Genomic DNA, 22,949 nt, shown 5'->3' on the forward strand with positions numbered 1-22,949 from the left:
AGGCCCAAGCCGGCCTCGGAGCGAAAGCCGCCGCGGCCCGGGTCCCCGCGCCCAGCCTGCGCCCCGCCGCCGCCGCTGCCGCCCGGCCCGAGCATGGAGACGGCGGAGAAGGAGTGCGGCGCCCTGGGAGGGCTCTTCCAGGCCATCGTCAACGACATGAAGGTAACGGGGCGCGGCGGGGCTGGCCGCCCTGCGGGCGCGCGGGTTCTTGTGCGGGTGCGTGCCCCCTCTGGGGACGCGTGGCGACGGGCAGCCGTGCCCCGCTGTGTCCGTGCGCCGCCGTGTCTGTTTGTCCTTGTCTGAGCGCGTCTGGCCTGCGACTGCCGTGCGCCCGTGTCTCTGGGTGCCCGTCTTGGGGGGTGTGGGTGCTCGTGTGTCGGGGTGTCCGTGCGGTGCCCGGGGTCCAAGCCCCGGGTCGCCCGGGTCGCAGCGCCCCCTTGGGGAGCCGACCCGAGCCTGCGCACACGCGGGCTCCCCGCGCCCCAGACCCCCAAACCATGAATGGGGTTTGGCTCCGGGAGCGACTCCACGGCCCTTTAACGGGCCCGGGGTCTCTCCGGCCTCCGCCCCCTACCACCACCATCCCCCCCACTCCCCCGCCCACGACGGCCCGGGAGCCCAGACAATGCTGTCACCGCCAAAGCAGGGAAAAATAATAAAGCAGGGAACCGTTAACTCCTTCCCTGCCGGCCTCGGCCTCCGCACCCGCTGCCCGGGTCCCTCAAAACAAGCTCCAGGACTCCAAGGTCTCCACGATGAGCGTTCCTGCATCCCAAGGCTCCTCCCACCTTGGGAGGAGGAGGGAGAAGGTTGGGTTGATGGAGCAACCCCAGGGAAGGGCTACTCTTGCTCCAGGCTGTCAGCTCCAACCCCCTCCCCATGATTGCCCAAGGTCAGGCTGCAGCGGGCCACCAATTCCTGGCCCACTGCTGGCTCACCAGGTGGGGAAACTGAGGCCTGGGAATGGCTCAAGGTCATTAAGGAGACTGCTGGACACTCCCTGACCTCACCCCTCACTGGTGGTCTAGGGAGTGAGGGGGATCCTCTCCCCCAAAGAGGCTAGGGTTTGGCAGGGCCGGCCCAGGCTGACTAGGCAGAGAGGAAGGGCAGCTCCGATGACAGGACAGGGGCCAGGAAGCAGCGTTTCTACCCTTCTCCTCTGGGGCAGGCCTGTGGGCAGGGGAAGAGCGGGGGAGAGACCTGGGAACTCGTCAGACCCCCGCCCTCACAACCTATCTCACACTCCCAAGTACACAACATAGAATCCTACCGTGACGTCGCAGGCCCCGGGAGGACACACCACAGTGCACACCACAGGGCAGGCCCTTCGGGGGGCTCCCGGTGCTGCCAGGGGAACAGCCCCAGGGGCAGCTGCCAGATCTCTGCGCCCCCACCCCCACCCCCAAGAGAACTGAAGCCACCCTCACTGGGAACTACAGGGTTAGCAGCATGCATAGGTGCCACTCCCTGCCCCCGTATAGGGTGCGCCCCTGAGAGCTCCGTCCCCTGCAACCCCACTCCGAGCTTCTTCTACCGGCCCCCAAAAGTCCTGGCCTCTCTCTGCCCTCAGCAGCCCCTCCTGCCCTGTGGACATCACAGCCCTGGCACTGGGTTTCCTTCCTGGGACCAAGCAGCCCAGACAACCCTCCCCCAACCATTCCCAGGGCTGGCAGAGGGGGGGACCTTCGCACACCCTCCTTCTGGCATCCTCTCCACAAACACTGCAGAGAGCAGCAGCTTTTGCACAGAGCAGAGGGGCAGGACTGTCTCCCTCCCTCTCCAGGCAATTTGCAAGGAACTTTGGGATGAGATAGAAAGAAATGGGCCTAGATTGTAACAAGCGATTGAGGCAGGATTTTCTGACATGTGGAAGCAAACTGGGAGAGGTTTCACCTGCGGTGATGCCAAGTCCCGATATACCTACGACACATGCATGTGTTTGGGCCAGGGACAGAGCAGGGGACCGGGCCACCTGGAGGTCGATCATCTGGATTTGAGGGACAGCTTCTGGCTGTTTCCTTCGGTGGCCTGAGCCACAGAAGCAGCAGGGTTTCCGTAAAGGAACGTGGCCAGGTTGAGGAGACTGAGCCTACCTGTGAGGCCCCTCTACACAGGGCAAGCACGGCCACCGCACGGCCGCAGGACCCACAACAGCACACCCTGGCCCTCCTGGAGGCCCAGACCCTGGCGTGGGAGAGGCAGAGTAGGGGGAGGAGGACCTACACCTGGAGCCTGGGGGGCCTGGAGGAGGACAGTAGCTCAGGGATCGGGAGGGGGCCCTCGGGAGCTTTCCCTGCCTGCTGTGCCTCATTTAGCTCAGATGCCCATCGAATCCCAGAGAAGGGCAGGGACTTGCCCAAGATGACAGGACTGGGTGTGGCACCCAGGGCTCTGCCTCAGCCCCAGGCCTCACCTTCAGCAGCACTGGCCCATCCAGAAAACAGGGTCATAATCTCTGCCTGCCCTCGAGAGTGGGGAGTGTCACCTGGACACATAGGCCCTGGCCAGGTGGGAGAGGCTCCTGGCAGAGAAGCAGGGGTCAAGTGTCTGCTCTGTCTGCCAGCATTAACCTAGCATTTACTGTGTGCCGGGCACTGTGCTAGTGCTTTCCATGCAGTCTCCATACTGACCTGCTGACATCGGTGCACTTCCCATCCTGACCTTACAGGTGAGCAGACAGGCTCAGAGAGGACACCCTGGCCCAAGGCCACCCAGAAAGCCCCCTCTCTGGGATTGCAGCCTGAGTCTCTCCCCTGCACAGCCCAGGGCCCGGTCAGAGACAGTGTCCGGAGGCCAGGGACCTGGGGCCCAGCAGCCTCCATATCAGCCTCATCCCATCCACTTGAGCACCTCTAGTGAGCATGTAACCTCTCCCCTCCAGAGCAGCCCACTGCTCTGGGGGCAGAGCTGGGCGTCTCTCCCATCCATGTAGATCCTGCCCCCTACCTACCCTTGATGCCCAGATATTCATCTCCCCGCATCCCGGAAGTGGGGGGGGGGGAATCCCTGACGTGTAGTGACCAGTCAGACAAGGGATCAGATCCTGACCCTGGCACTCGATGGCCTTGGGAGGGCCGGTTAATCTCTCTGAGCCTCAGTTTCCTCATCTGTAGAATGGGGGTGACAACAGTATTCATTTCACAGGGTCATTGTAAGGATTCCATGGGATCACACAGTGCCTGGCCCACCGCACGCTCTTGATCAACAGTAGCAGTCCCTGTCACTAGTGGTAACAACCCAGAGTCCTAGAACCTGACAGCCAGGGTGCGGCCTATGTGAGGGCACAGGTCCAGGTGAAGACCGAGGACACCCCTGGGGCCCTGGCTGCTTCGGCCCCTCAACCTCACCTCTGGGGTCCTCATGAGTTACCAGTGGGGGGTGGAGTCTCAGGTCCTTAGAGACCCAGGTGCTCCTGTCCATCTGCTGAGGAGGGACAGGGCCTGGCCTCCCCCATGCCCCATCCTGTCCCCTCTCCACCGGGAAAGCCAAGGCTGTGAGGGTCTGGGATGGAGCAATTCTGGCTGGGCAGAAGCGTCGGGGTGGGCCCCAGCCAGGGACTTTAATGGGGTAGGGACCTGTGTCTTCCCAGCTTCTCCCAGCCTGCTGCCCTCTGAGACTTCCCAGAGGCTGCTGGGGGTGCTTAGGTTTTCTGGGGGCCAGGACGGTGCCTCTGGACCCCTGGACCCCACAGCATCATCCCTCCTCCCTAGAGGTCTTGGCAAGGCTTGGGGCTGAGGGTGTTGAGGTGAGGGAGGGCGCCAGGCCCTCAGGACTGTCAGGGGCGGCCTCCCGGGCTCCTTTACCCTGAGCCGTGCCGCACGGAGACAGCCCACGGACAGCCTCCCCCTTCCCGCTCCAGCCTGTGTGAACTTCTCAAATATTTGCTTTCCCTGGCCACTGGTTGGGCTGGGCTGGGAGGGGAGGGAGTTTCTGAGGCTCCCAGAAGCTTCCCTGTCCTCCCCACCCCTGCAGGCTGGCCCTGTCCCTGGGGTTCCAGCCCGGCAAAGCCTCCCTCTGAGGCCCTGGGGACTGGGGTCTCTGCCTTCCCCCTTTCCACTGGAAAAGCCCCAGCTCCCAGCGTCCTATCCCACATGGAAGGGAAGGTCGGCAGCACTTTGGGGCTAGGGGCTTTGCCGGCCTGAGGCTCCCCTTCAAGGATCAAGTCTTCCACAGGGCCATTGGGCCAGGACCCAACAGCCATGAGAGGGCCCATTAGCCAGAAAAACCCCTTGATCTCCCTGGACAACTTGATCACCAAGAGCCTGGCTTCCCTACTGGGAAACCCCCTCCCAACTCAGAACTTTGGGCCAGGCTGGGATAAAGGCCACACTGTGTCCCCAGGAGGGGAGGGGAGCCGGGGGTGGAGAAAGGTGGCTCTGTTGGCCGCACAAGGCCCCATTCAGCCTGGGGCCTGACTGTCCCAGGCAGGCTGGCCAGGCTCTGAAGCAGCCATAGCCTCCCCGGGCCTGGGAGCCACTTCTGCTGGCCCGGGATGGATGGATGGCCGGGCTGGCAGTTGCTTCCAGGGCACAGGGTGGGGGCCCCAGAGGCCCCAGTTTAGACCTGGCATGCCTTGAGCCCTGTGCACTGTGCCTCTGCCCCCATGCCATGTGGACCATCCTGGGCTGTGTCCGGGGAACATAGTGCCCCTCATGTGGCTCAGCCCAGATCCCCTGCCAGGCCCCTCCCATCCCCGAGGAGACAGGACCTGCCATTCACTGTTCCATCTCCGTTGAGGATGTGGGCCACCATTGCAGACAATGGGCCAGAGTTCCTGACTGTCAGGAAGGGAGGAATGGGCAAAGGTGCGTGTTCCCAGGGCCAGGCCTTCTTCATGCCCCAGGTCTCTGTCCTTGGTCGCCTGTCCCCCTAGAGAGCCCAAGAGCCTTCCTCTCCGCAGGGGCAGGGCTGCTGTCTCAGAAACTGCCCAGAGTCTGGACCCAGGCATGTGGGGAGCCCAGCCCAGGTAGAGCCCTGCAGTCCTCATGGAGTCTCCCTTCCCCTCCCATCTCCTCTGCAGAGCTCCTACCCCATCTGGGAGGACTTCAACTCCAAGGCCACAAAGCTGCATTCCCAGCTGAGGTGAGGCTGCTGAGGGTGCCCCAGCTGGGGAGGGAATGGGTAGAAAAGACACCTCACCCACAGACCACCCCGCTGTCCATCTCCCCAGGACCACTGTGCTGGCTGCTGTGGCCTTCCTGGATGCCTTCCAGAAAGTGGCTGACATGGCCACCAACACCCGAGGTAGGGAGGGGGCATGGCTGGAGGTTGGGGATGCCCCAGGTTGGGCTTGGAAGCTGGAAGGGCTGAGTGGAATATGAACCGGGAAGGGGACACCAGGCCCAGAGTCGGGACCTTGAGTTCTGCTCCGTAGTGGAATGGGCTTTTTGTGGAGAGAGTGAGCCTCTCGTCATTAGAGGCATGCAAGCAGGAGTGGGCGAAAGATGACAGGATGTTACAAAGGGGGGTTCCCTTCTCGCTTCTGGGTGGCTGGTTTGACCCCTCAGCCACAGTTGTTCATGCTTCCCTATGGTGAGTTTGACTGTGGCTTCTTCTTTTCCACCCCCTTCTGCTCTTCTGAGAGCACAGAGGGCAGGTGAACATTCCCTGTTGGCCTTGGCATCTCCTCTGCATTCTGGTCCGATTAGCAGGGACCTGGGTCCCCTGCTCCTTCGGGTGGTGAGAACCAAGGCAGTGGGCGCGTGCTGGCACTCTCACACCTGCATCTGGGCACACCTGGAGGGGGTTCCCGGTAGGGCAGGAGGGGATTTTGGTTGGATCTTTGGATGGTCTTTGGTGCCAGCCTCTCCTAGCTGGGGTGAAGGGCAGCTCCTGGCCCGACCAGCAGAGCAGCCGCAGCTGCAGGAGGCTGGCATAGCCAGGATGGGCAGGACCTTGGTCCCGTACGGAGGACGGTCTTGGTAAATACTGAAAAGAGATCAAGTCGCCTGCTGGGGCCGGCAGGATTGCGGAAAGCTGGGGTGCGGGGCGCGGGGTGCCGGCTCGGCCTTCGCGGGCCGGTGCGCCCCCTCGTGGCCCGAGGCCGGGACTGCAGAAGCCCCGGCGGGCCCGTTCACACGCTGCGCGCTTGCCTTGCCAGGGGCCACGCGGGATATCGGCTCGGCGCTCACGCGCATGTGCATGCGCCACCGCAGCATCGAGACCAAGCTGCGGCAGTTCACCAAGTGAGTGGGCGCTGCGGTCGGGGAGCGGGGGGTGTCACGGGGAGTGTCACGGGGAGACCTCCATGGTGGCCCTGACCCTCTTGCCCCCGCCCACAGTGCGCTCCTGGAGAGCCTCATCAACCCACTGCAGGAGCGCATCGAGGACTGGAAGAAGTCGGCCAACCAGCTGGACAAGGACCACGCAAAAGGTGGGTCTGGGGCTGGGCCGTGCTTCCCGCCCCCCACTGGGCGGAAACCCGCGTCACAGGGCTCCTTTCTCATCCCTTGCACAGAGTACAAACGAGCCAGGCATGAGATCAAGAAGAAATCTTCAGACACACTGAAGCTGCAGAAGAAAGCACGCAAAGGTAGAGCCCAGAGCTGGCCCACAGAGGCACAGCCCCAGGGGGCCCCGCTCTGTATCCCCTGCTGCCCTGTGGGGCACCCCAGGGCATCATCCTGGCCTGAGGGGCCCTATCCCACACACAGGACCCTCCAACCTGTTGGGTGGGGCAGAGGGAGCACCTTGCACCCCAGACCCGACCCAGGACCTCCCCTCCTAGGGAGGCAGCAGGAGGCCCAACAGGCCCAGGCACCCCCAAACCCCACCCCCCCAGCCCCAGGAGTGGCTCTGTCCATCCGGCTGTCTTTCACACATTCTTTCTTTCTCTGTCTCTCCTCTCCTCTCCTCGTCCCAATCCTTCCTGTAGAGCTACTTGGTAAGTCAGATGTCCATTTCTCCAGCTGCTCCTCCCGTCCTTGTCGTCCTTGTCGCATTTGTCTGTCTCCCCCAGCTCAGGGCCATTGGAAGGAGCCTCTCCAGGCCAAGGAAGAGCGAGGAAGGCGGTCGGTCCAGCGAGGGAGGGGCCTGGGGCACAGTCCCCTTGGGGCCCCTGGGGCCCCTGGCCAGGGATGAGTCCGGGGCCACTGCTGGGTCAGTCTGCCAGGCCAAGAGGGGTTGGACCGGGCAGGGTGGGGACACAGGCCCTGGCTGCCCCGCCCCCGCCAGGCCCTCCCAGAGTCCTTACCTCTTGCCTCCCCACTTCCTGTCTCGCTGTCTCCTTTACATCATCTTCTCGCCTCTCCCTGTCTCTCTCGCCGCTTCTTGGTGTCGCTGTTGGTGTCCTTGTGCATCATTCCCTGAGCTGAGTGGGGACCCACACGGAGGCACCCCGTTCCCTGTCCCCTGGGCCCAGCCCCTAGCCCTCTTGGCCCCTACACCCCCTCATGGCCTGGCCTACAGCTGCGCCCCCATGCTCTACTTGGTCCTACTTCCCTTCCTCCTCCCTGTCCCTGTGCCCTGGGACGTGAGGGGCCACCATCCCACGGGCAGTGAGGGTATCCTGGGGAGTGGAAGTCTCATCTCTTGTGGAGGTTGCCACTGAGCTCTCCTGAGCACAGCTGCTCCAAGGGCGGCACTGCGGCTGCCCAGGGCTCTGCTCACCCCAGGACCTGGGTGGCTTCGCAGCTTTGGCGTCTTTCCTGTGTGTTTGTTTGTCTGTCCTCTCTGTCTGCTCTGGGGACCAGCCCTTCCACAAGCCCCAGCGTCCCGACTGCCCTATCCAGTCCCCTGGCCCCCACGGCAGTGCCCAGCCCCACGGCCAGGGACACCATCACGGGGTCTGAGCTGTGGATGCAGTGGGCCGGGCCGGCATCCCCAGCGTGGCCTCTCCTCCCAACCCCTCCAGGGAAAGGAGACCTGCAGCCCCAGCTGGACAGTGCCCTGCAGGACGTGAACGACATGTACCTGCTGCTGGAGGAGACGGAGAAGCAGGCGGTGCGCCGGGCCCTGATTGAGGAGCGTGGCCGCTTCTGCACCTTCATCACCTTCCTGCAGCCTGTGGTGGTGGGTTCCTCGGGCACAGAGAGGCGTTCTGAGTGTCTCCACCATTGGGCTGGTTGAGGGGTTCCCAAGAACCATGATTTGGGAGCCTCCGTCAGCCCGAGCAGCGTTGGTTGGTGGGAAGGGGTGAGGGAGGGGAGACCCGGTGTGGCCTGCTCCTCCAGGGTGCGTGGGCAGGGGCGGGGCCGAGAGGCTGACTCACTGCTCCATCAGAACGGCGAGCTGACCATGCTGGGAGAGATCACCCACCTGCAGGGCATCATTGATGACCTGGTGGTGCTGACCGCGGAGCCACACAAGCTGCCCCCCGCCAGCGAGCAGGTGCGGCCAGCCCTGGGGACAGGACAGGGGAGGGGAGGGCTTGCCCTTGGTTGGGGACGATAGAGGAGAAAAGGGGACAGCATTTGGGGGAAGCAGCTGGACACAGAGGACCACCTTCTGTGGGGATCTAGGAGCATCTGCCCAGGTGAGGGGTGGTGTGCCCAGGACCCAATGGGGGCCTTACATCGAGAGCAGACGGGTGGAAGTCCCAGATCCGCAGGATCCCCCTGAGCAAGCAAGACCTGATGATGCCCACCTGCCATCCACACCCAGACGCGTCAGCTCCCCTAGACCCAGACGCTCCTGCCCCCACGTGCCGCCCTGCGCACTTCACCTCACCACCGTGCTCCCATTGCACTAGGGTCAGCCCTACCTGACAGCGCCGTGGCGTTGCTCTCACTAGGCGCTTACTGTGTGCCCAGCCCACGCGGAGCACTTCCCATGGGTCACCTCATTCATTCACCCCAGTGGCCCTTTAAAATAGGAATGATTGGCTGCATTTCACAGGAGAAACCCAGGAGAGACCCAGGAACTTGCCCGAGAGCAGAGCAGAGAGCAGAGCCAGGATTTGAACCCCGTGGGGCCCTTCATGGTCACTCTGGCCTGGCTCCTCTGCCAGCGACAGTGAGTCCTCAGGAGCACCAGGTTCTCCCATGTCCTGGCCTGCGCAGCTTCCCTGAGAAGCAGAGCGGGCAGAATCTCCCCAGGCATCCCCCGCAGCCCTCTGGCGGCCCTGCTTCCTGCCCCTGAGTGAGGAGCTTGTGTTAGGAAAAGGCTGGGGGGCAGGGGGCTTCAGACTCCCAGGGATCGCCTTTGGGGCCCGGTTCTCAACTGGGAAGACAGCAGGGGGCCTCTGGCCCTACTAGCCCTTGGAAGGGAGGCCCAGGAAAATGATGAGGCTTTCTGCAGGGCAGGGCTGCTTCCAGTGACCCCATCCATGTCCCCATCCAGGTGATCAAAGACTTGAAGGGCTCAGACTACAGCTGGTCCTACCAGACCCCACCCTCATCGCCCAGCAGCTCCAGCTCCCGGAAGTCCAGTATGTGCAGGTCAGTGGGGAGCTGAAGCGGGGTGCAGGGAGGGGCAGGGGTACTGCAGCAAGGAATCGGGAAGGTCCCACCAAAACTGCATCAATAACAGCTTCAGGGCCCCAGAATTCACACAACTCCTAGGTCGTCAAGGAATCTGCAAGCATAGGGGAAACTCTACTCTCGTCGCAAGACTGCCGCTAGTGCAGGCGTGTGTTGGGGGCGGGCGGAAGGGCAGTAGCTTCGTTTACGGAGCAATAAGTAATGCACCAGGTGCCGTGCTAAATGCTTTATGCATTTTCTTCATTGAATCCTAACGCCACCGTATCAGGTATGGTGTTGTCTCCATCTCACAGAAGGGGAAGCTGAGGTACAGAATCCCGGCATTTAACCACTAGACTCTGCCAGGCTCAACACAGTGCTGGGGCAATAGTAAGAATCTAAGATGGGGAGGGCTGTGGAGGCTTTGGGGAACATGTGCTGCGGCTACAGGCTTATTACCTTATGGACACTGCAGCCTGGCTGGTTCCTGAGAGCTGGTGCCTGGGCAGCTGCCACAGGCCCGAACCTCAGCCTAAGCTGGGCCCCGAGGTCTTGCAGAGCCAGGGAGAGGACAAAGGTCTTGCTCGATCACCGCTCAGGCTCAGGATCAGGAGCACTTCCTGGGTGGGATTTGGAGAGCTATTTAAGATTCAAGGCTCCTCGGCGGGAGGGCAGTGAGCATAGCGCGAGTTACTGGCGGGGAGACCCCTCTGTGCCAGGCACCCTTTCCCCAGATCCACCTTGGCTGGGCATCCGGGGCATGGGCGGTAAGCCAGGCACAGCAGTCAGCTGCTCCTGCAGGGAGAGGAGGGTCCACGTCAACTGGCAGCTCTTCAGACCCCGGGTGGGTGACTGGCACAGGAGGGGAGGGTTGATTGCAGGGGACACCCATGACCAAGGGTGGAGGCTGGGGACCTTCCCGGTCATGCTCAGGAGGAAGGCAACCTTCATTGCCAGGAACGTTGCCCAGGGATGAAATGGTTGCATAGAGGATATGAACTACAGAGGGCTGGACACCCTTCAGTGGGTGGAAAGGATGAGGGCAATGGTGAGTCCAAGACCCACACAGACCGTCACCACGCGCTAGACGTTCAATTAGGATTTGATGGCAAATATCAGGCTTTGAGAAGACAGTCATGATCAGACTTATGTCTGGTTGTAGCCTAACTGGGAAACTCTTTGATGCTGGGTGACTCCATTTCCTCCTTGTTTTAACCTAAGGTCTACTGTTCTTGCTGGCAGAGTAGGAGGTAGCACTGGGGTGCTCCGGGGCAGGCGCTGGGCCAGCTCTTCAGTGTGGTCCCCTGCCCAGGCCCCACCCTGTCCCACAGTCCTGGAACCCAGCTCCTCTGTGGCACTTTGGTCTCAGGACCTTGTAGTCTGACATTGTCTTTTCCTTCCTTTGCCCCTCACCTCTCTCCCCCGCCCTCGTCTGTCGCCCTTCCACACACACCCCTGTGTCTCCCTGTCTGGCTGCTGTGCGACCCCCTTCACTCCCCCAGCGCCCCCAGCAGCAGTAGCAGTGCCAAGGGTGGCGGAGCCCCGTGGCCTGGGGGTGCCCAAACATACTCACCCGGTTCCACCTGTCGCTACCGCAGCCTGGCACAGCCAGCCACCACCAGCGCCCGCCTCTCCAGCGTCTCCTCCCACGACTCTGGCTTCATCTCCCAGGATGCCACCTACTCCAAGCCCCCCTCGCCCATGCCTTCAGACATCACCAGCCAGGTGAGGGGGCATCTGCCAAACCACCCGGGGTGGGGTGCAGTGGCCTCATGCCAGCCTCAGGCTATCCACGTCAGGGGCCACCTGTAGCTGTTGAGACTAGCCCTGGAGGTCCCCAGGGCCACCACATTGAGGACCAACCTGAACTCACTGCCTCAAGGCTAAGGAGAGTTGGAAGTTCTTGGAACAGCTTACCAGCTCTGGCGCCTTGTGACCCTCCCCCTGCATAGCCTGGCTGTGATGGAGTGGCTGGCCCTAGCAGGCACCCCCAGGAGCCCCAGGATCTGCAGACATCCTCCCCCTTCTCCACACTTTGGCCAGCTCATTCTGAACACAGAGACTGGCCCAAGAGTCTCTTCAGATGTAGGCTCAGATCCTGCAGCCTCAGTGAGATGGAAACAGAGGAACTACAGCAGAAGACAGAGGGAGGTCAGGCCACATGCCCAGGGTGCTGTCCTTCCCCATCATGGCGAGTGCCTCCGTTTGAGCTCAGCATTGTCTCTTTTCCTGCTCTCTTGCCCAAGGATGTCCCCACTGCATTGCCAGTCTCCCCTCCTCTGCTGGCTCATTTCTGTCAGTACACAAACACACGCTCTAGTATCATCCATCTTAAAAGCTCTCCCTTCCTCCATGTTCTCCTCCAGCCACCTAGTCTCTCCTTCACAGCAAAACTTCTCAAAAGACTTGTCCACACTGACCACTCCTACCTCATTCCCCATTCACTCCTGTCTGCTTTACCTATCAGTAATTGAAAAGCTGGAATTGTTCATTTCTCCCATATAGTTCTATCCGTTTGCTTTATATATTTTGAGACTATTAGGTGCATACAACTTTAAAATGTTAACTCTTCTTAGTGAATTGAATCTCCTAACATGATGTAGTTGATCTTCTGTTACTTACATGTTTTCTAGCTTAAAGTCTGTTTTGATATTAACTACAGCTCCTTCAGCTTTATTTTGCTCAATATTTATGGTATCATTTTCTGTCTCTTAGCTTTTAAGCTCACTATGTCCTTATGTTTTAGATGAGTCTCTTATAAACAGCATATGCCTAGATTTTCTTTTCTTATCCAATCTGACAATCTCTTAATTGACATTTTTAGTCCATTCATATTTATTATGATTACTGGCATATTTAGACTTCTGTCTTACTTTTTTCTTTCTATTCATTCTGCTTTTTCTGTGCTGCTTTTGTCTCTTCTCTTGCTTTTTGTTTTTTCCTTTCCCCATTATTTTCCTTCTACTGGATTTTAAGTTATACTTCTTATTTCATTTCTTTTACAGGTTACCTTGAAATTTTACCATGCATCCGTAGCAAAGTCACAGCCCCACCTCCTGAATAATTCAAGGACCTTAACGTATATTTTAACTTCAGTCACCCACTCCCTCCCCTTATAAGCTATATATATCTCTTTAATCGTCCCCATGATTGACATTTTTCTTAATTTTATCATTATTTTATACATACAGTATCTGTTTAGATTTACCCGTATGTGTTTACACTTTTTTTGTTCATTTTTTCCTTGTATCCCATCTTCCTTCTAAGGTCACTTTCCTTCTTTCTGAAGTAAAATACGTCCTTTAGAAGTTCTTTTAGAATGTGTCTGTAGTAGTAAACTCTGTTTTTGTTTATCTGTAAACATGCTTTATATTTTTCCTCTTTCTTGAAAGTTAGTTTTGCCAGGGATGCAATTCTGGGGTGACAGTTACTCTGTTTCCACATTTTGAAGATATATTCCCCGTGTTCTGGCTTCTGTGGCTGGTTGTAATGTCTGCTGTCAGTCACTGTTGTGCCTTTGTGAATGATCTGACTTCTCTCTCTGGCCACTTTAGTTTTTCTACAATGTATCTAATTGTGGATTTGTTTTTGTTTAACCTCACTTGGTGTGTTTGTGTTTCTCTATCTATCTATCTCTGTATTCATGTTTTTCATTTGCTCTAGGAATTTTCAACCATTATCTCTTTTTTTTTTTATAAATTTATTTTTGTCTGAGTTGGGTCTTTGTTGCTGCGTGCGGGCTTTCTCTAGTTGAAGCGAGTGGGGGCTACTCTTCATTGTGGTGTGTGGGCTTCTCATTGCAATGGCTTCTCTTGTGGCAGAGCACGGGCTCTAGACGTGCAGGCTTCTGTAGTTGTGGCTTGCGGGCTCTAGAGCATAGGCTCAGCAGTTCTGGCACACAGGCTTAGTTGCTCCGCGGCATGTGGGATCTTCCTGGACCAGGGCTCAAACCCATGTCCCCTGCATTGGCAGGCAGGTTCTTAACTACGGCGCCACCAGGGAAGCCTGTCAACCATTATCTCTTTATTCTTACTTTCATTTGTGTGTTTCTTCATTCTCATATTTCCCATCTCTTTGTTTCTCTGGATAATTTCTTCAGGTCCATCTTCCAATGTACTTTTTCTCTATTTTATAGCTATTTAACTTAATCCATTAAGGGTTTGGTTTTTTTTAATTTTGAAATAATTTTAGCCTTGTAGAAAATCTGTAAAAAGAGTGCAGAGTTCCCACCCACCGTCCCCACAGTCTCCCCGGATGTTAACATCTCATGTAACTACCAAACAATTTTCAAAACCAGGAAATTAACACAGGCACAATACTGTTAAATAGTCAACAGACTCTTTTCACATTTTGCCAGCTTTCTCACTAACGTCCTTTTCCTGGTCCAGGAGTCCAGGATCCAACACAGGACCCTACCTTGCATTTTATTATTGTGTCTCTTCAGGCTTCTCCAGTCTATAATGGCTCCTCAGTCCCTCTTAAATGACTTTTGAATACTGGTCATGTATTTTGTAGAATATCCCTCATCTTGAGTGTCTCTGATGTCTTCCTGTAATTAAATGGGCAGGAAGAGCACAGCAGTGGTTTACTGCCATTCCACCTCCTCACCAGACCTTGGTATCCTTTTCATTTGAGCCATTCTGATAGGTGTTATATCATAGTGCCGTGTGTTTTTAATTTGTATTTCCCTGATGACTAATGAGGTTGAACACCTTTTCAAACTTTTAAAGGCCATTTGGATATCCTCTTTTTGTGAAGGACCTATTCAGATCTTTTGCTTGTTTTTCTCTCCTAGGTTGTCTGTCTTTTTCTTGTTGATTTGTAGAACTTCTTATATATTGTGGATACAAGTCTTTTCATCTGATAATCTTCTCTGATTCTGTGGGTTGCTGTTTTACTCCCTTAATGGGGTCTTTTAATGACCTAAAGTTCTTAATTTTAATCTGTGTCCAATTTATCCATTTTTTTTCAATTGTTATTGCTTTTTCTGTCCTGTTTGAGGTATTTTTGTGTACTCCAAGGTCACAAAGATGTTTTCCTCCAAAAAAAGCCTTTTTGTTTTACCTTTTCTTCATTTAGGTCTGCAGCTCACCTGGAATTGATTGTGTGTGTGTGTGTGTGTGTGTGTGTGTGTGTGGTGAGGTAGAGGTCATTTTTTCCATATGAATATCTAATTGACAATTTTTTGAAAATACCATCTTTTCCTCCACTGCACTGTAGTGTGTTACCTTTGTCATAAAACGGGTGTCTGTGAACGCATAGCTGTTTCTGGAGTTTGTATTCTATTCCACTGGTTGATTTGTCTGTTCTTGCACCAGTACCACACCATCTTAATTATTAATAGCTTTATAAAAAATCTTGATATCTGGTAATAAAAGTCCTCCAGCTTTGATATTCTTCAATATTACCTTGTCTATTTTTGGCCCTTTGCATTTCCTTATAAATTTTAATATCAGCTTGTCAGTTTCCACTAAAAAACTCCAAAAAAAACCCCAAAAACCACCCCTGGGATTCTGACTGGGATTACATATGTCTCTCCATTTATTATGGCTTTACCTTCTCTCAATAATATTTTGCAGTTTTCATGTGAGGATCTTGCACATCTACTGGATTTTTTGCCCTGGGTATTTGATGTTTATTGATGCTATTTTAAATTATTTTGGCTTTTTCAGAGTCTTTTACTTGTTTTTTAGCTGCTGATATTTAGAAATTTGATTTTTTTTCTATGTTGATCTTGTATCCAGTAACCTCGCTAAAAACCCATATTAGTTCTTTTGAATATTCTGTAATACATACACAGTCATGTCTTTTACAAACAACCATTTTCTTCTTTTCCAATCCTTTTGCTTTTTACTTCTTTTTCATGCTTTATTGCACTGCTAGAACTTCCAGTGCTAAATAGAAATGGTAATAGTGGGCATCCTTATCTTTTTCCAACCTCAGAAAGAAAAGTATTGATATTTTTGTAGATGACTCTTTATCAGATTAAGGAAGTTCCTTTCTATTGCTAGTCTAAGTGTTTTGTTTTCCATGAATGGGTGTTGAATTTTTCTGTTGAGTTTTCCAAATACGTTTTTCCTTTTATTTTTTATTTTTGTCTTAACAATTATATTGGTAAAATTCTAAATGTGTTTATTATTTCCTCCGAATCCTTACCTGTAGAGTTTAGTTCCTTTTATTTTAGTCATCTTGGCTCATCATAAACTATTAAAAAGATCTGGGAGTCTAAACCAGGATGATTTAGAGAATCTTACTTGGCTGGTACAGGATCTGGAGAGGTGCTACTGATTAGTTCCCTTCGAGGTTTAATTTGGGTCATCAACAGGGTGAGCTCTCCACCTTGCCACTTGCCCAGTCTCTCAACGACAGTGCTGAAGCCAGCCTCTGCCCTGGGGACCCTCATGGTCCTGTTTCTGCCCTTGCTTCTTTTTTCTTCATTCCTTGTTGTTGTTGTTCTTTTGTTATTTATGTATTTATTTATTTGGCTGCGCCGGGTCTTAGTTGCGGCATGCATGTGGGATCTAGTTCCCTGACCAGGGATTGAACCCAGGCCCCCTGCATTGGGAGCACGGAGACTTAACCACTGGATCACCGGGGAAGTCCCTCTTTGTTGTTTTGAGTTAGGGGGCCTCCCGGGGCACCTAGTTCCTGCCACTGTCCACAGCAGGAGCCTCCTGGGCACCCTCGGTCCTGTCCTCAGTGGGCTTCTGCCCCACCATTCTGTGAAACAGTTCTGGAGGTCTGCACAGACACCCCTCCGCCTCATCTGCACGGACCCCCAGCAGCCGAGCACAACTGACCCTCCCTCCTTTGCACGTCAGGTTCTTCCCCTGATTCTGTGACATCACCTGTTCGTGGTCTTCCTCCACACCACCAGCAGCTCCTGTCACTCTTCTTCGCTGGGCCATCCTCTTCTTCCGAAGCACTGAATGTCGGCCTGACATCCTTGAACCTTTTCTCTAACCACCCTCATCCTGACTGCCTGGTGACCTTATTCTGTCCGACGGCTGCTGGATTTGTGGTTCCAAACCTGACTTCTCCCTGAACTCCAGACTGTAAATACAATTGCCTGCATTGCATCTGGGCAGAGATACCTAACAGGCAGCTCAGCTTAACACGTATAGGATGGAACTCTGGACTCCATTCCTCCCCCAGGCTTGCCCCTCTGAGAAAACAGTGGCACATCAACCCGGCAGTTCAAGCCAGCACCCCGCTGCCATCCTTAGTATCGCTCTTTCCCTGCCCACCACATCCAGGCCATCAGCAGCCAGTCCTCTTGTTAATCCTCAAAGTGTGTGGTTATCGGGCTGGGCTGGGGGGCAGGTCATTGCCCATGGCGTGCACTCTGGGTGCTGGCTTCCACTGCATACGCTCACGGCCGTGGCCATGGCCCTGGAGGGCGTGGGGTGGGGATTGCTGAGTCAGCAGGCCCCGCTGCATGCCAGCGCTGTGACCAGATCTGTTCTCTCCTCTCGTCCTGCCTCCCCGCCCATCCGCCTGCCTGCTCGCCTCTGCGTGGCAGAAGTCCTCCAGCTCAGCGTCCTCCGAGGCCTCGGAAACCTGCCAGTCCGTCAGCGAGTGCAGCTCCCCTACCACGGTCAGTGCTTCCCACCCGCAGCGGGACACGGGGAGGGCCCAGGTTCAACCAAGGGGGCATGCACGAAGCACTTGCTCCCCGCGAGACAGGCCTCCTGGGCACCACCTGCAGCCACTCCCCACACGCTCACATCTTTCCCTTCTGGGCCCTGCCCCTGGGCCTGGCAGGACTGGGGTGTCACAGCACCCTCCGTACTCTGTCCTTGGCCATGGTTGTGAGCCTGAGGCCCCATGTGGGTCTGGAAACCCTGAACCTCAACAACAGTGAGGGCCCCCTTGGCCATGAGCAGCAGGACCAAGGGTCCTCCTGACCTGCCTGCCATGCCCTGCAGGACTGGGCCAAGGCCGGCCCCCACGAGCAGCCCTCAGGCACCACCCTGCAGCGGAGGAAGGACCGAGTGGAGCTCCTCCGAGACACAGAGCCAGGCCCGGCTAGCGGGGGCACCCTGGGCCCCAGTGGAGAGGAGGCCCCGCGACCCCGCATGTCCCCTGCCACCATCGCAGCCAAGGTAAGCGGCAACTCCCTGGGCAGCCCAACCAGGGCCCCACCTTCACTCCTAGGTCAGCTCCAGGAGGCCAGGCAAGTGGTCGCAGGGCCAGCTGAGACCGCTCAGCCTGTTGGGGGCTGCCTGAGGTCCGGGCTGATGGGGGAAGCGGGGAGCAAGGCTTCAGCCTGCAGTCTTACCACCCCCAGCACGGTGAGGAGGTGTCGCCCGCGGCCAGTGACCTGGCCATGGTGCTGACCCGCGGCCTGAGCCTGGAGCACCAGAAGAGCAGCCGGGACTCCCTGCAGTACTCGAGCGGCTACAGCACGCAGACCACCACGCCCTCCTGCTCCGAGGACACCATCCCCTCCCAAGGTAGGCCCCAGGGGCCGGGGGCGGGCGGCTGGGCCTTCCCAGGCCCCCAGGGCCCCAGGCCCACCGCATCCCGTGCCCCCCAGGCTCCGACTACGACTGCTACTCAGTGAACGGGGACGCAGACGGGGAGGGCCCACCCGAGTTCGACAAGTCGTCCACCATCCCTCGCAACAGCAACATCGCCCAGAACTACCGCCGCCTGATCCAGACCAAGCGCCCGGCCTCCACTGCGGGGCTGCCCACCGCCGGGCTGCCCACCACCTCGGGCGCACCCCCTGGCGTGGCCACCATCCGCCGCACGCCCTCCACCAAACCCGCCGTGCGCCGCACCCTCTCCAGCGCCGGCCCCATCCCCATCCGGCCGCCCATCGTCCCCGTGAAGACGCCCACGGTGCCCGACTCCCCCGGCTACGTGGGGCCCACGCGGGCAGGCAGCGAGGAGTGCGTCTTCTACACCGACGAGGCCGCCTCGCCCCTGGCCCCGGACCTGGCCAGGGCCTCCCCGAAGAGGCTCAGCCTGCCCAACACAGCCTGGGGCAGCCCGTCCCCCGAGGCCGCCAGCTACCCGGGGCCGGGGGCCGGGCTGGCGGCCGAGGACGACGAGGCGCAGCAGCAGCAGCTGGCCGCCAACCGGCACAGCCTGGTGGAGAAGCTCGGGGAGCTGGTGGCCGGCGCCCATGCCCTGGGTGAGGGCCAGTTCCCCTTCCCCACTGCCCTGTCGGCCACCCCCGTGGAGGAGACTCCCACCCCGCCCCCCGCTGCCACCAGCGACCCCCCGGCTGAAGACATGCTGGTGGCCATCCGGCGCGGGGTGCGGCTCCGCAGGACCGTCACCAATGACAGGTCGGCGCCCCGCATCTTGTGATCCCAGCCTCTGGCCCGGGCGAGGCAGGTGGCCTGGTCGGTGGGCAGCGGCCACTCAGAGCAAAGGCACAGTCAGGAGCGAGCGGAGCCAGGCAAGCTTTTTTTTTTTTTTTTTTTTTTTTTTAAAGTCATACGAGGCAAAGCCACTTTATTGGAAAGAGACACCCATCTTGGATTTCAAGGTTTAAACAGGAAATGACTTAACAAACCTCACCAGGATGGAGCCTGCGGGCCTGGAACTTGGATTTGGAGCCTGTTTCAACCTTTGCTTGCAAACTCTGTCCCTCCTCTTCCTCCTTTCGGGCCCTGCCTTTTCCTGGTGTGGGTGAGCCCCAGAGCCACGCTCCCCGCCCACAGCAGCGGGGCCGGGCCAGCCTCTCCCCGTCCCACCAGCCTGGCTGGGCCCGCAGTGCCACTGCTTAGCTAGCCTAGCCCGGCTTCTCGCCATCTCCCCAGGGACGGTGGCCTTGGGCTCTTCCGGAATGCTAGCCCATCCCGCCCTGACTGAGCTCCCTCCGCCTCCCTCCTCCGTCGTCTCATCTCTCTGCCTCTCCAGGCTCCTCTCCGTAGGGGAGCAGGGCCGACAGAGAGCAGCTGTGCAAGGGCCAGGGGCCCAACCGGCTAAGGTATCTGGTTTGCTGAGAAAGCTCTACGGGATGGCTGGCTGTTGGGGGGTTGGTGGGGAGGTTGCAGCTGGGAGCCCAGCCGCCGTCGCTGCCGCTGCCGTCGTCGTCGTCGGGGAAGGGGGTCCGGGCCCAAGTCAAGCCTCTTGGGGAAGACATGCAGGGGACCTGCTTGGAGGAGGCTGGGGACCCTGAAGCAGCATCCCCTCCTCCCAGGGGCGGCTGGGGTTGGAGGCAGGGCGGGGCTGGGCAGTGGGGAAGAAGTCCAGAGGCTAGGGGTCACCTGGCCAGTCCCCCAGGAGCTGCTTTCAGATGCCGTCGCCATCCGGGCACATGGCGACCGACCCTGTGGACCCTGGTGACGGTTTCAGCCACCTCTGGGGATGGGGGCTGGAGCTGGGGGCGGGGGCAGGGGGGACGGGAGGGGGTTCTTTTATGAACACATAATAAAATGAGCTGACCGGACAAGGACTGCTTGTGGGGACAGGGTAGACAGTACAGGGTGTGTCCAAGAGTGCCTGAGGGACAGGGGTGCCCACACTGGCCGTTGGGCCTGTGGCAGGAGGAGGGCCTAAGGGCTCCAGAGGCCAGAGAGCAAAGTCGCAGTGAGGTTGGAAAGGGCTGGGGGCTGGGCCTCCTGCCGGTCTGCTGCGGACCAAGGGGTGGGGGTGGGGGTGGGGGTGGGGGGGGGGGGCAGTCGGGGGAGATTAGCTTTGACTCTGTTGTCAGAGGAGACGCCCTCCCAGGATGGTCCAGGCAGCGGGGAGCGAGGTGGCGAGTGTCCCCGCACCATGTTGCGTGCCAGCTCCAAGCAGGTAAAAGCACGTGTGCCAAGGGCGAGCGGAGGACTTCCTGCAGCCCCGCAAGGCAGCTGAGCGCGGCCAGGGCGGCAGGGTCACGGTCACGGGGCAGGGGCCCCTCCCGGGGTCAGGAGAGCTGGCTTTTCCTGGTCTGGATGGAGCCCGGGCTCCTGGTAGTTCTTGTGCCGGAAACGGGGGGTCTAGGCACAGCAGCCAGGCGGGTGTGGGGAACCAAGGATGCCCCTGAGTGGATGGAGCCACGCGGGGTCCCCGAAAGCGGGTGGAGAACGGTACCTGTAAGTCGCTAGGTCGGAGAAAGGAGACTTGCTGAGCGCACCACACCTGGAGGAGGGCCGGGTGAGGAAGGAGCCGGCAGAGCAGGTGGCCTGTATTTGAAGGCTTGGGGCGGGGCTTACACTGCCCCTCACCACAGGGTTTGCCCAGGTGGGCTGATTTAAGATGCAGGTTATGTGATGTGAGCAGGGTAAGGGGCAGTGGGGTGCGGGGTAGCTGAGTCCCCATGAGGAAGAGCTTGCCCCTGGGGAGGGGGATGGCTTCGGAGACCCAGGGAGGGGGTGGGTGTGGCACAGCTGCCCCACCCCCCACCCCAACCCATACTCCAGTGGCGCCCTTCCCCTCCAAGCCACCCCCAGGGCTGTACATAACTCCTCCATCCCCTTGATCGCCTCTCGTCCATTTAGTGACCATCTTGTAGGCCCATCCCTTTGGGATCCGAGCCAGCCATCCCGCATCACAAACTTTGGTTTGGGGGACTTCTTTATGTTTGTTTCATTTTTCTTTTTGTACAGAGAAATATTCTTTTCAAAAAGTGTCTTTTGACTGAAGTAACTTTTCTGGTGCTGTTGTTAACTTGTTCCTTTTTTTAATTTATTTCCCCACCCCAGGCCCCCCCCTCCTGGTTCCTACTCACTTTTTCTTCCCTCCACCACCCCCTCACCGCCCCCATCCCATCTGAACCATTTTGTTTCTTTTCTTTCTGTCCGTTTTTGGATAAATGATCCTCTCCTTCCCCCCCCCCACCCCCCTGCAACCCACCCTCTCCTTGATTTAAATAGTCACTGCTACAAGTAACAAATGCACTGTGAAGATTCCAGTATTAATAAAGTTGTACTGTAATTAACACCCCTGCCTCCGCCTGGCTTCCTCCACCGCTGCTCACCGGGCAGCACCCCAGCCCTTGCCCATCCCAGATCCCCGCTGGGGGCAGGGCTCCGTGATGGGGGGGTGGGGGGCGTGCAGGAGTCACCAGGTCTCATGCCAGAACCCGTGCCTTTGAATGCCTCAGCTCTGTCCCTGCTGGGGGCAGTCTTGGGGCTGCCAGATGGAGGGGGAGAGGGCAGTGGCCAGGACGCACTCTGTGACATAAGCCCCCCCCCGCTCCCCCCCGCCACCCGCAGTCAGGCTGGCTAAGGCTTCAGGGGCTGGGGCAGGGCTGGAAGGAACTCCGTCCCGCAAATATCTACCATTCCAGGGCCCTGGCTAAGGCCCTGACCATTCCAAATCTGAATCCTCAGACCGAGGCCCCAGGGCCAGACCAGCCCACCCCCTCCTCCTGCCTCCTGCACCTGGCAGGAGGGGAAAGCGGCCTTCTCCAGGTGGGCCTTCTCCAGGTTCACCCTTGCAGATGCAAAGCAAACCAAAACAAACCAAAACAAAGCAGGTGTTTAATAGAAAAAATAAAGGGAACTGTGGCAAGATGTGGCATTTGGCTACGCCCTCTCCCCAGCTTTGCTGTCCTCTCCCTGGCCTTGCTGAGTCGTGTCCCCCCCCACCATGCCCACCTGGTACAGCTCTCACCTCTTTGGGCTTAGGAGACGGTCAGCCCTGCCCTCAGGGAAGGGGGCAGCCCGGGCAGTGCCAGGAGGGGCCGTAGGCTCTGTCTTCATTGACCTTCAGGTGCCCCCCAGCGCCTACCGCGCCAGGTGAGACCACGGGAGGTATGGAAGGCGGGAAGCTGAACCCTTCTCAGGCACTGAGTCCCCCTCAAAGGAGAAATACCCCTCTAGGGTCTCCTCTCTCAAGAGGAGCTCCCCACCACCACCCAGAGAAGCCTCAGGCCCAGTCCATCTCCTGCAGGAGCTCCTCCAGCTGCCCCACCCAGTTACCATGCAGGCCACTCAGGGCAGGAGGCCTTCGCCCTGTGCCCTCAGCAGCTTCACTGAGCCGGGGCTCCAGCCGTGGATGCCGGGGAGTGGGGCAGGGAGGCGGGGGGCTGCTGGCGCAGGGGGTACAGCTGGGCGGCCACACACTGTGACGAGGGCTCCAGGCTGTGAGGCTGAGGCCTTGGCACCTCACAGTCCTGCCAGTTCAGGACAGAGCTTTGTTTACCTGCAGGCGACACACCACACGCAGACACAAATAAGATTGCAGGAGTGGTCAACACCCGCCTCATCCCCAGACCAAGCCACATTGTCCTCCCTGTACCCAGGGCCCGTCTCAGCTTCCAGAAATGGCCTGTAGCCCTGGGAAGCAGAGGGCATGCCGAGGAGGGTCCCAGCTCTGCTCAGTGACCTGGGCTCAGATACCCAGTGTCCCGCCCCCAGCCCCTCAGAGCTCCTTACAGCAAGAGCAGTACAACAGCTCCATGACCCGCAAGCAGTTGTCCAGCAGAGCTTTGGGCCGCACCGGCTTCAGGCTTCCTGGGGCACTCAGGAGGGACAACACTGCTTCCACCTGGGGGCTGACCTCCACACCCTGGAAGGGAGGAAACCTTTAGGACCACAGGTGCCACCCCCAGCCTGTGAAGAGATCCCAGGAGAGCTCTGGGGGGCGGGGGGTGGTGGTGGC

The 22,949-nt window shown here is 58.1% G+C and overlaps 2 protein-coding genes across 9 annotated transcripts in view; one reads left to right on the plus strand and one right to left on the minus strand.

Moving 5' to 3' along the window:
• MTSS2 (MTSS I-BAR domain containing 2) lies at positions 1–21,484 on the plus strand. Of its 4 annotated transcripts, none has more exons than XM_036834439.1 (15): positions 2–162; positions 5,021–5,082; positions 5,171–5,244; positions 6,101–6,185; positions 6,282–6,373; positions 6,458–6,532; positions 6,875–6,883; positions 7,853–8,010; positions 8,221–8,328; positions 9,280–9,377; positions 10,901–11,123; positions 16,921–16,995; positions 17,327–17,503; positions 17,689–17,854; positions 17,938–21,484. In XM_036834439.1, exons 1-15 carry the CDS (start codon positions 94–96, stop codon positions 18,717–18,719), a joined length of 2,253 nt encoding a protein of 750 aa, XP_036690334.1. In that variant the 5' UTR covers positions 2–93; the 3' UTR covers positions 18,720–21,484. The 4 variants fall into 4 exon arrangements, with proteins under 4 accessions (XP_036690335.1, XP_036690334.1, XP_036690336.1 ...); XM_036834441.1 differs by having other exon boundaries at positions 10,997–11,123; XM_036834440.1 differs by lacking the exon at positions 6,875–6,883 and having other exon boundaries at positions 1–162.
• A 322-nt stretch (positions 21,485–21,806) lies between these two features.
• The window catches only part of IL34 (interleukin 34), a 65,326-nt gene continuing 64,183 nt past the window's right edge, over positions 21,807–22,949 (minus strand). For 4 of the 5 annotated variants that reach the window (XM_036832458.1, XM_036832455.1, XM_036832456.1 and 1 more), the window contains 2 exons: positions 22,724–22,856; positions 21,807–22,490 (listed from right to left, as the gene is read on the minus strand). In XM_036832458.1, coding sequence (XP_036688353.1) covers positions 22,318–22,490; positions 22,724–22,856 — 306 coding nt within the window. In that variant the 3' untranslated portion in view covers positions 21,807–22,317. The remainder of the gene's footprint in view (positions 22,491–22,723; positions 22,857–22,949) is intronic. The other variant, XM_036832459.1, reaches the window with a different exon arrangement.

This window comes from Balaenoptera musculus, chromosome 19 (assembly GCF_009873245.2).
Source record: "Balaenoptera musculus isolate JJ_BM4_2016_0621 chromosome 19, mBalMus1.pri.v3, whole genome shotgun sequence".
In the NCBI taxonomy this organism is placed as follows: domain Eukaryota; kingdom Metazoa; phylum Chordata; class Mammalia; order Artiodactyla; family Balaenopteridae; genus Balaenoptera; species Balaenoptera musculus.

What these genes read in the sequence shown, in the direction of transcription:
- MTSS2 (XM_036834439.1), top strand. Translation starts at nt 94, where the DNA reads ATGGAGACGGCGGAGAAGGAGTGCGGCGCCCTGGGAGGGCTCTTCCAG. An exon ending in CATGGCCACCAACACCCGAG is followed by an intron (nt 5,245 to 6,100) that starts GTAGGGAGGGGG and finishes TTGCCTTGCCAG; the next exon opens with GGGCCACGCGGGATATCGGC. An exon ending in TGCCCCCCGCCAGCGAGCAG is followed by an intron (nt 8,329 to 9,279) that starts GTGCGGCCAGCC and finishes GTCCCCATCCAG; the next exon opens with GTGATCAAAGACTTGAAGGG.